At 43.4% G+C, this 12,358-nt stretch overlaps 1 protein-coding gene across 1 annotated transcript in view; it reads right to left on the bottom strand.

The window, feature by feature from the left end:
• LRRC1 (leucine rich repeat containing 1) overlaps positions 1-12,358 on the bottom strand; it is a 77,220-nt gene that overhangs the window by 36,777 nt on the left and 28,085 nt on the right. Inside the window, exons 3-4 of the mRNA XM_075145242.1 lie at positions 8,169-8,247; positions 4,896-4,985 (exon numbers count right to left, since the gene is read on the bottom strand). Coding sequence (XP_075001343.1) covers positions 4,896-4,985; positions 8,169-8,247 — 169 coding nt within the window. The remainder of the gene's footprint in view (positions 1-4,895; positions 4,986-8,168; positions 8,248-12,358) is intronic.

Below are 12,358 nucleotides of genomic sequence, written 5' to 3'. Positions count from 1 at the left end.
CACACTGATGTTTTAGTTGTTGCTAAGTAATGTTCATATAGTCAAGGACTTTTCAGCTTCCCGTGCTCTGCCAGGTGCACTAGAAGCTGGGAGGGAGCGTGGCCGGGATGGTTGGCCCAGCTGGCCAATGGGGTATTCCATACCATATGATGTCATGCTCAGCATATAAGGCTGGGGGGAAGAAGAAGGAAAGGGGGGGACCTTCGAAGTGACGGCATTTGTTTTCCCAAGTAACTGTTATGCGTGATGGAGCCCTGCTTTCCTGGAGGTGGCTGAACATCTGCCTGCCGACGGGAAGGAGTGAATTAATTCCTTGTTTTGCTTTGCTTGCGCGTGCGGCTGTTGCTTTACCTATTGAACTGTCTTTATCTCAACCCACGAGTTTTCTCACTTGTACCCTTCCGATTCTCTCCCCCATCCCACTGTGGGGGAGTAAGCGAGCGGCTGTGTGGGGCTTAGTTGCTGGCTGGGGTTAAACCACGTCATACATGGAGATGAATTAGAGATTTCACTGGCTGTATTAGGCAGTTTCCCAGACAAGAGTATAAGACCGTAAGAATTTAGGATGTATTTCCCTAAGTTTCCACATCTTCTAGTGGCAGGAAGACCGGCAGCAAGCTCAGGGACTTCCAAGTTTTTCCCCAAACAACCCAACTGTAGCAGAATAAATCACCAGTATATATTTGTTTGCTCACTATTTGACAGATCTCATACAGAGCACATAAATCCAGCCTATTCCATCAAATAACACCATGGATTATTATCCAAAGCACACAGAAACTCCAGTAAGGCATTTGCAAACATATCCAAACACCTCTAAGAGCCTTACTTGGTCTCTTCAGCATTTTGTGGGTCCCAGCAAGTGCAGAGGGAAAAGAACAGAGAAGGGAACACAGAGCACGAGTAGGCAACCTTTGGAGAATCCAAAGAGCATTTCACTTTTTTTACCAAACACAAGGCGGACAGCTGCACCATCAAATTCACTTGCAATAAATGATGAAAATTTTGTGAACTAAAAAGGGAAAGCTGCACTTGTTAGTAGCCAGACTGAGAAAAATAAATATAGATCTACTGCTAAAAATTTGATAAAACACACTCTCAGAGGTAAGTGACCCATAAGGACTTCAGGTTGCAGTTCTAACTGGCTACGAACAAGACCTCCCAATAATTTCCAACTGGAACCAGACCAGATCCCTTTCTCTCTGTCACCAAGACATTCCCCAACAGACTTCAGGAACAGTTACATTTTGGGTGGACAAGCCATGAGTTTCCCTTGTGTTACGTTAATATTCTTCTGAGTTGGAAAGCATGCGTCTTTAGCCCAAGCTTACCGTTGACTTCCCAGCTACCATATTCCCACCTACCGTGAATACCTGATGAGCCAAAGCCAACAGTTCCACACATTTGTCTCTGCTTCTTTAAGCATAAATCTGATAGCAGAAATGTCTACTAATGAGATCAAAGTGTTTTTGTAAAAATACAATATTCATATTCTAGATAGCTAACCTGGGAGCACTTCCCAGATCAAAGCAGGCCTGTCAGACTTGAATAAAAGTCTAGCCCTCCAGTAGAACTCATCAAGACGACCAGGACAAGCATATGGCTCTTCCCGAAGCAAGCGAGGACTCCTGGTTTTTAGCTTCAATATTGGGAAACAGATACAAACTTTGAGGGACGATAGGTTACACTGCTCTGTTCTGCAACAGCTCATGTAGGGCTGAAATAGTATCACAGCATTTCCCTGGACAGCTTATGATCAATAATAGGCAAATTTTTACCCTTATTCTTGCACAGCTCCACATACTGACATCTCTACAAATGTCTGGTATCCCCACTGTAACCAAAGCTGTCTCCAGTCATTTGCTCCAAAACAGAGGCTATCACCACACACACCACCAAATGACATGCAGGACAAGCAAGAAGCCAGAGCCACTGCAGTCAGTGACCTCCCAGGGAAGCCAGCAACCTTCCTCTAGCTACTGAGGGACCTGGACAGGCTGGATCAATGGGCTGAGGCCAACTGTATGAGGTTCAACAAGGCCAAGTGCCGGGTCCTGCACTTCGGCCACAACAACCCCAGGCAACGCTACAGGCTTGGGGAAGAGTGGCTGGAAAGGTGCCCAGATTTCCCCCAGGACCTGGGGGTGCTGGTTGACAGCCGGCTGAACACGAGCCGGCAGTGTGCTCAGGTGGCCAAGAAGGCCAATGGCACCCTGGCCTGTATCAGAAAGAGTGTGGCCAGCAGGAGTAGGGAGGTGATCGTGCCCCTGTACTCAGCACTGGTGAGGCCACACCTCGAATACTGAGTTTTGGGCCCCTCACTACAAGAAGGACATGGAGGTGCTGGAGCGTGTCCAGAGGGCAAAAAAGCTGGTGAAGGGTCTGGAGCACAAGTCTTATGAGGAGCGGCTGAGGGAACTGGGACTGCTTAGCCTGGAGAAGAGGAGGCTGAGGGGAGACCTCATTGCGCTCTACAACTACCTGAAAGGAAGTTATAGCGAGGTGGGTGTTGATCTCTTCTCCCAAGTAACCAGCGATTGGACGAGAGGAAATGGCCTTAAGTTGCGCCAAGGGAGGTTTAGACTGGACATTAGGAGAAATTTCTTTACTGAAAGAGTGGTCAGGCCTTGGAACAGGCTGCCCAGGGAAGTGGTTGAGTCACCATCCCTGGAAGTATTTAAAAGACGTGTAGATGAGGCGCTTAGGGACATGGTTTAGTGGGCATGGTGGTGTTGGGTTGACGGTTGGACTCAATGATCTTAGAGGTCTTTTCCAACCTTAATGATTCTATGATTCTATGATTCTACTGTCTACAAAGCAGCAGTCCACCTCATGCTTTGGGAATCGTTTCAGCTTGTCACGTTTCTTGTATTCATTTTCAGAATTAGGCAGGATCCCAAACTTTTGGCCTTCATTTTCAGTAACCGCAAAGTCTGAACAAGCCTGTTCTTAGCTGCCAGTGCTGCAAAAAGCTGCATGAAAAGTTTTGTGAACTTTTACAGAAAAGGAAGAATATCACAAAAGCCCTGGCCCAAGCAATTTTTAGGTAAGACTTTGCCATAGTCACTGGGCACATGTTAGTTGTACCTGTTAGTGCTTGCGTAAGGTTTCAAAAGACATTTTCCACTTCTGTTGCTGCTGGAGTGGTGCCAGCTGACAGCTTTCATACCCATGGGAAGTGGCTAATGCAATGCCAGTCTGAACTTGCAGGAGCTCTTAAAAATAAGATCCCTTCTGGAGGACTCCTCTGTTTAGCAACAGTTGGGTTTTACTGTTAGGAACTATACTGACTCTCCAAAGAATCCATGTTAGAAATATTCCACTTTATGAAAGGATGTCCGAGATTAATAGGCCTCTACTGATACTCATGACTCAACACCTGAGTTACTATAGCTTTCTGAAGAAAGGTGGAAGTGGTTCAGTACATGGCAACTTAGAAAAACAATATGGGCAAGGTAACCATAAAGGCAGGTGCAGATTAAAAAAAAAAGGGGGGGTGGAAATAGAGAACATCAGGTGCTGTAAGAAATTTCAAATTCTCTAAAATGGTATGTTTCCCAGCAAAAGTAACAAACTATAACTTTTCCCAGTTAAAGCACAGATATCTTAAGTTTTGTGAAGACTATTCCTGAAGCTGGAATAGCAAGTTAGACTCTTCAGCCTGGAAAAAAGCACCTGGGGATATGGTAGAAAACTACAAAGGCACTGACAGCAGATCAAGTCCATAGGGATCAGCTGCTTACTGCCTCTTCCAATACTAAGGATCACAGGCAAGATAGGTAGAGCCAGGCCCAGAAAAACCCAACAAGAAATCAATGCAATGGGTAATAGACCCGTGCAGCTATTTGCCAGGGGAGAATACTAAAGATGTCTACATAAGCTCAAGGAGAAACTGGACAAGTACGTGGGAGAGAGATTCGTTATGGGCTACCAATTAGACAAACCAAAATCCAAAGCTCATTAAATCCTCTGAACCAGAAACAGTCAGGGGATGGAAAGAGGAGTAATCAAACACACACTTTTCTTCTTAATCCTCACTAGGCATCTACTTACTGCAACTGTAGGAGGAAGCTGGGCTAGATGAGCCTTTGATCTGAACCAGCACAGCCATCCTCACATATTCAAGTGAGGAGACATGGAACTACCTCTTCTCCTTCAAATTGGAAGGGATACCCTTCTCTCCACTAAGAGCAGAGGGATTTCCCTTCTGCAAGTGTGGACGTTCATTTCAGTCAAAATGAGACAGATAAACAATGTTCACTTTGCTTTCCACGTATCTCCACTTTGGAAGTCTGACTTCGCAACCTTGCTCTACTTTCCAGAGTTAACAAACACATCTTAAAACCTTATCAAATTTCATCTTAAGAGCTGTACCGTGAGTTTTCACCTCCACAGATCCCACTGGTGTTTTTTTTAGAACCAGACTGCTCCTATAGTTAGGAACCTTCTAATTTCCATCCTGATCACAGCCAGCTTCTACCCATCTGTTCTTGTGCCAACAATTGTCTGGTTTTGAGCTAAGCTGCAAGCCATCTGACACATTAACAATAATGGATCAATGGTCTACTACAATGAAGAAAAGCAAAAGGTCAGATCTGCATCACAAAACACCTATTTAATTTTGCACCTAAAATTCCAAGTTACTCCAAATCCTGGAGAACAGAGTCGGAACATAAACACACATGCTTCAGATTCTGCATTAGCCTGCTAATATCAAGCGAAAATGCAGAGGGATTTTTCTTAAACGGATCCCTCAGATCAGAAAGAACATAAAAAATAAGCACAGACTGTAAATAACTTTATATTACATACAATTATGCAAGTCATTTTTACAACAGGCGTAACAATAAAGAGAAAATAAATTGAGATAGTAATAAACTATAAAAAAAACTTACTTCCCAATGTTTTCAGGTAGTGCTTGCAGAGAGATGTCATTTACTGAAAGACACGTTAGATTCTGTAATTCAGGAAAGCTTTCGGGCAACCTATGGAGATATTAATTCAAATCAAGGACTTCCATCAGAAGTATTCACATTCATGTAATACATACTGGAAAAGAGAACATGTAGGGGAAAACAAGAGTCTATTTAGCAAATACACATAAAGGGAGGCATGCCCAGACTCCAGCATGACTCTCAGAAAACTCTAAGGATCATAGCAAGAAAAAAACCACATGACTTAGAGACTTTAAGGTTTCTGCTGTGTCAAAGCACAGGTAATATCCCTGTCTCCTAGCCCCTCTCTTCCCTGCCCCCAATTTACAACTTTAAAATGTTTTAGGGCTTGGGAACATTTTAAGCATTTTAACAAATTTTAAAAATCAAACATATTAAAAAAAACTTTACTATTATTTTCCTGTATCACCTAGATAGTAAAATAATTAAATTAATTATATTTATTCAGGCCTCAGTTACATAAATGCTTACAGCATGGCCATTTCGTATCAGCTACTAGGCTGCTCTTCAATTGCTGCTTTTTGAAGAAACAGTCTGTTCACTATGAAGACAACGTTCTGCTGTTACAGCATTTCACATTTACTGGTTCACAACACAACAACATATAATCCCTCCCTGCTTATGCTATAAAATGCAGCTATATGCAAAACACTCCCAAAGTTCCCAAAGCCTTTAGGTCCATCACCCGGTCGGTCTTCTGCAAGGCTCGGCTTCCCCTCCCCTCACACAGATGGATTCCTGTACCACTCACTGCTCGCTGGCAGCCGGGTTGCACTAAGCAGCTCAGTTTGCAGTTGCACAGGAGACAGGGTGGGGTAAAAGGGGCAATGAGGTAGAGGAGGAGAAGCCCCTGGCCCAGCCATCCAACTTCTGCTCAACCCCCAGAGCATGCAACCTAAGCTCAAGCTGTAGCATTTGGTTTGGTTCCTGCTCTCCCCATCAGCCACCTCAAGGCAACTAGCCAAAAGGAGACGCACACCTACAGGCAAACACAACTGTGCGTGATGGGGAAAGGGAAAAAGACAAATTACAACGGGGGGGCAGGGAGGGCTTTTCACGTGCTCAACTCCATACTGCACCGTTTGTCATTTTCTGGACCTTATAAACAGAACATGCTCCATATCTCCAAAACGTGAGCTCCCCTGTAACTATTCGTTACCGTTTAGGCTCTAACAGGTTTAAGACTGGCGTTAAATGGTCTGATTATCTTTTGGTCAGCCCTGAAGTGGACAGGTAGTTGAACTAGATAATCGTTGTAGGTCCCTTCCAAATGGAACTATTCTATTCTATCCTATCTATAGCATATAGTGGACTCCAGTCTAATCTACAATAAATGCACCTGCTTTTTATTAATATAAATTTGAAATAATCTGAAAACAGCTGGAAAAATGGTCTGCCAGCCACTTTTAATGCTGCAGGTTCATCAATGATTAAGTTTGACAATGAGGCAACATACTGTATTAGTGGCAGGACATTCATGGGGAAGATCTCCGACTGGCTTTTAAGCTTAGAGGAAATAAGGACAAGAATCAATGGCTAAAAAAAGTTCCAGGATATCACACAGAAAAGGAAATCACTACTAAAATTTCCCACTCTGTCTGGGCAAATTAGTGCCAAAACCTACATGCTGTTATATAGGCAAAACTGAAATTCTGGATCTCATCACAGAAAATACCTGGCAACCGTGTGTAAACAGCTTCTGGTATCTGTGTTTTCTAACTTAGTAAACTGCTTGGAGTGATGTTTTCCAGGACACACAAACGCTTTGGAGCCACTTTATCAAGAATTTTTAGAATTCCCTTAAACTGTCAACAAAGAGTTATGAGATCTATTTCAACCCCATTAAAAAGCCTTTCAACTCTTTTGTTAACTCCACTCAGTTGTAGCTGTGCACTACAACTACTGTTTAAGGAAACATATTACTTGGGCCCCAGGCCTTATTCAGCACACAAAATGGAGAAAGATAACTAGCACACTACTACAGACAATTTTGATTTCAATACCACAAGATGCAGCTCTGAGCTTTATGTACTGCACACTGATGCCTGGGAAAAAGCTGTTCGGTGACCCTCACCACTTGCGTATCTAAACATCAGTTCAGCCTCAGTTTGCTTTACTGGATTTTTGTGGTATTATTATCCTCACTACATAAATGGGCTACAGAGGCACAGGGATTAAGATCACAAGTGCCCCTTTAATGCTCAGAGATGTGACTTTCCAGAGAACTTAGGACGCACTACGGGCAATATTCAAAGTGCACTTCTGAAGAATCTCAGCTGCACACGTGGGAGAAGCCGTCTTGCAAAACCACTGGAGTGGCTTAAGATATTACAGACACTCTCCTGTTTGTTAGCACTCCTGCACCCCCACCAGCCAGCTAATCCTGCAAGTATTCCTAGCCCATCTCAGTGCAAAGCAAAGCCGGTCGGTGAGCGCCCACTGTGAATACTCTGGCTTATGTGACTTGCTCAGCATCACAAAGGAGCTCTGTGGCACCGGCTGGTTTAAGAAACAGTTCTGCAAATAGTATTCAAAGGCCTTAATTAGCAGGTCACCTCTTCCTTGCTATCTCCAGCCTCATTTCACTAGATAAATTCCAAATTCTTCCACAAATGGAACAGAGAAATGTAAACAAAACTCCTCTTCTATACTAAAAGTGCGAGTAATCCCCAAACCCCAGCTCATTAGAATGCAGACTGGCAGCAGCCATAGCAGCCACCGACATAGGCAGTGCATTTTTGCCACATGTTACTGCATGTCATTGTGTCCCAATTGATGGGAGGGTGATGAAAAGCTAGTCCAAGCTTTAATCATTAGTAAAAGCCATTATCTGCAGCAGCTGATCTAAAGTCTATTCCAAATCGTCAGGCACCTGGGTTTGTGCCAATGCATGCGTGCTAACCATTGCCTTATCTCTCCCAAGTATGAGCATGGTTTTCCTACGCATTTAAGAAGAGGAATGAAAATTACTTAAGAGACAATCAGATTTACATTTTTCCTGGTTGGCTAACAAATTTCATCCTCTCCCAGGAAAGACGCACATCACTGTTTAAATCTGAACTTTTGCTGCAGTCCCTGCCAGAGACAGACACTGTTGGCAAGATTTCATAGAGATCCTAGGTCACAATTTTTAAGGGCTTATTTAAAATTGTAATTGTTACAGCAAGATTGTAATTCTGGTAGGGCAAGTACTAAGAAGAAGGTGGAAGTTACCTAGTCAGTGGATTCCCACTGAAATCTGCTATCTGTAGTGCTCTGCAGAATGAGATGCTTTCTGGTATTTCAGGAATATCTGCAGAAGAAAAGAAAAAGGAAAAAAAAATTGTCAACAACCGTACTGCATCTACACTGAAATCATTGCCGCATTACATTCAGTAACTTGCTACTGCAAGGAGTTACCTTGGTATCTTTCAAGACATTTCAACATGCAAGACTGCTTCACATCCAAGTACGCAGCTATCACGACAGAGCCACTTTGTGCTTTTTCACATCCCGTTTCCCCCCTCCGTACTCGTCTTCCTGATCCTAGACTACTCACCTGTCCTTGGACTGATCTTTATCAGCCTCTGCCCATCAAAAAAACAGACTCTGTATGTGCTAGGACTGTTCTAAAGAACCAATTAAAATCTGAATCTCTTTGTAATTTGATCAATACACGCCCACAATCTGTGCTGGCAGAAAGTATGTGGGAAGGGAAAACAAGGGAAGGAAGAAGAGAATGTTCAAGCCTTTCCACCTGTAACACACACTCACAGGAGCGGAACCAGTCTCCCTCACACTAAAGCCAGGTAATTTGAAAATATTATTCAAATTGACAGATCCCAAATAAGTGCTAGTACACTATTTCAGCTTGCCAGAAAGTATTCAGAGATATTTGTATGTGAAAACAGGTATTTTTTTCAAGTAACTTCAACATAACACGTTTACCTACTGAAGTTAGCCAAGCTATCTTAAAAACAAAATTGTCTTCTGGGCCTCTTACATCAAGCTGTATTTCTACAAATAGGCTGTAGGTCCTTTGTGTAAGTCCTTGTTTACTGTTATTCAGATCCAGCAAAAAAGAAACAAACATGTTTGGTTTCCTTGCTTAACAACTTAGATTTTTATGATTCATTTTGAAAAGAATTCAAAAAGAAAAAAAGGCAAATCAAAGGAAAAATCAGACTTCTGTGTCCAAGTTTTTTCCTATTTCCATTTTTTCTACATAGCATTACATCTACTCCATCTCTTCCTGCTGTTTTCATCACAAAGAATACTTCAGGAAATGTCTTCATAGATTTTCCTCATGCAAGTGGCACCACTGACCTCAGCAGCCATGAGTGATCTAAGTATGTTGAAAAATATTTGGAAATCAGGTCTCTTCCTACCCAGCTGAGTAACTCAGAATTGACTACCTATGTATTTCATTCTGCCCTTCTCCCCAAAAGCGGTGCAATGGAGGGAGGAGGGGAGGAGGGAGAAGAGTACCTGCTCATCAGGTTCATCTCTTGCCAGGTAATCTGAGTAAATGCATCTATTTTGAATGATTCCCAGCTCAGAACTGAACCCAAAGCCAGCAAGAACATCTTCCAAACCCACAGGTCACCGGTTGTGAACGATCAACGAAAGGGCAGTAGAGGAGCATCTCCTGGGAACCTTCTTCTGTTTCCTACATGACTGGGAAGGGCTGGAGGGAAGGAAGGAGATGGACACCCCCAAATGGGTTTCACTCCATCCCAAGAGGTGCTTCCTCTTGGAACAGAAGCAAACCACTCATGCCTCATGAACCCAGCGCTCCCAGTACCCTCAGCAGGCACAGCTTTGAAAACAGCCGGGGCAGATGGAGAAACGGTTCCTAATGATGACGAGTAGCTCTGGAGTGGTCTAATCACTAACCCTAGAAATACACTGCATATTCAGAAAATATATTCACTGTGACTAAATACCAAAATAATGAACGAGAGGGGTGAACACCCACAGTGCGAGGCATCAAACCACCACGCAGTGCTTCCACAACGCCAAGCAAAGCCACCTTGGGCGAGGTTTGCACGCAGCGGGGTGCGCAGCACAAATAGTTCCCTCAGGAGACTTGGTGAAGGAGAATGGACTACTTTTAAACCTACACAAACCTTAAGGCCCGTCAACAGCAGCAGTTGTCCCATAAAACGGAATAGGTGACTTTAGAGATTATAACAGCTTTGGTATTTGAGGGGAAACAGCTGATCTTTCCTAGAAATCCAACAGCAATGAGATGAATTCAGGAGTGAAACAATAGGTGAGGCCTTTGAGGTTAGAAGGGACAGGTCACAGCGAGTCCCCAGATCAGGATTAAGAGAGCTCGCTCCCCTGTGGCAGCTTGCCTCACAGAAACACCAGACCACGAGGCAGGACATCGGCCTGGCACAAAGGCCAGCGGGGTGCCGGGGCCGCGATTCAGGACCCTGCGCAGGGGGCGTCAGGCCGGAGAGCAACCCAGCCTTGTGGTCAGGCTCTTCAAACCCCTTCATGGGTTCATCTCATTCACAAGCCCAAATCCAGCACAACGCGTGCCAGTGACGCAGTCAACAAGCAGATCCTCCATGAAGAACCTCGGAAGTAGCCATGAAGCTACTGCAGGAGCCACAGGGCTCCCGAATTTAAATCGGGGACAGCTGAACAACCAGCCTATTTCAAAGTGTCACATTCACAAGCGTCTCTGCTGACCTCACTTCAGGAGTCACAACCTCACATTTTATTCACTTTATTCCTCTCATATGGTAGGAACAAACAGGTCTGAATAGTGGCATTTGATTAACTAAAAAGCAAACAAACAAAAAGTATCATTAAGTTTGCCTGATCAAATGATGACCTTAAAGTGACAAATTCTCATAACACTCTAAGTACTTAAAAGCATATGCCTGTCACTAACACTCCAGAAAGCAAAAGCACTGATGTCACTGCAGGGACATTGCTCTGCATCATGGTTTAACCCCAGCCAGCAACTAAGCCCCACACAGCTGCTCGCTCACTCCCCCACAGTGGGATGGGGGAGGGAATCAGAAGAGTAAAAGTGAGAAAACTCGTGGGTTGAGATAAAGACAGTTTAATAGGGAAAGCAAAAGCCAGGCACGCAAGCAAAGCAAAACAAGGAATTCATTCACTCCTTCCCATTGGCAGGCAGGTGTTCAGCCATCTCCAGGAAACCAGGGCTCCATCACACGTAACGGTGATTTGGGAAGACAAACACCATCACTCCAAACATCCACCCCTTTCCTTCTTCTTCCCCCAGCTTTATATGCTGAGCATGACATCATATGGTATGGAATATCCCTTTGGTCAGTTGGGGTCAGCTGTCCCAGCTGTGTCCCCTCCCAACTTCTTGTGCACCCCCAGCCCACTCGCTGGTGGGGTGGGGTGAGAAGCAGAAAAGGCCTTGACTCTGTGTAAGCACTGCTCAGCAATAACGAAAACATCCCTGTGTTATCAACACTGTTCTCAGCACAAATCCAAAACATAGCACCATACTAGCTACTATGAAGAAAATTAACTCTATCCCAGCCAAAACCAGCACACTCTGTCTTGCAAAACAGATGGCAAATAAATTACTACTTTTTTCTTTCTTTCTTTTTTTCATTAAACATTCATGTAGAAGCATTCACTTTTGAAAGGGTTATCTAAGAAATACAAACAGTCCACAAAAATTGAAACCTTCTCTTTCCTTACACAGAAATATACATAAAATCAAAACAAAATCCAAACTGTATTTACAGACACAAGTTGATGGTTTTACCCATTCCAATCCTCTATGATTGAGTGCTGCCTGTAGAAGACTGAATTTGTACTACAGGATTATTGAAGACAGAGGTCCTACATGCACTCAGTAGACGTTGTTACTTCTACCTTGCGTGACAGCAATGACAAACACTGATACTGAGCTCTGCTAACCAGCAGCAAGGAAAGAAGTGTGTCATCTACCATCTAGTCTTCACACCACCCTTCCCTGGATAACTAGCTGGAACAGTCCTGAAAGAGACATCACTATTTAAAAGCTTCTGAGGGCTCAGAATAACTTGTTTCTTTGCAACCAAGCCAGTGTCCACAACTTTTATACGTGCATATATGTACATACATATCCCTTTCATATACAGATACACACTTTCTGTGAGTGTGAATCATTCTCCCAGATAAAAAACAAACAAAAAGCCCCACAAAAATCAAAGCTCAAATAGAAGTAACTACCCTAATTTGTTTGGAAAAAAATTAATATATACACATAAAAATGTAACATATAAAGTAGAAGATAAACTTAAATCCTAAATGACAAAGTTTCTGAAACTAATCATGCTACTAATTTCCTCCACCAATGTGTAGTTTCATTGCCATACTGCAAATAATTTCTCTTCTACTTCTGTATGATGGAGTATGAAAACCAGAAAATATCTTCT

Source organism: Calonectris borealis, chromosome 3, assembly GCF_964195595.1.
Source record: "Calonectris borealis chromosome 3, bCalBor7.hap1.2, whole genome shotgun sequence".
Taxonomy (NCBI): Eukaryota; Metazoa; Chordata; class Aves; order Procellariiformes; family Procellariidae; genus Calonectris; species Calonectris borealis.
This window is presented reverse-complemented; position numbering and strand designations above follow the sequence as displayed.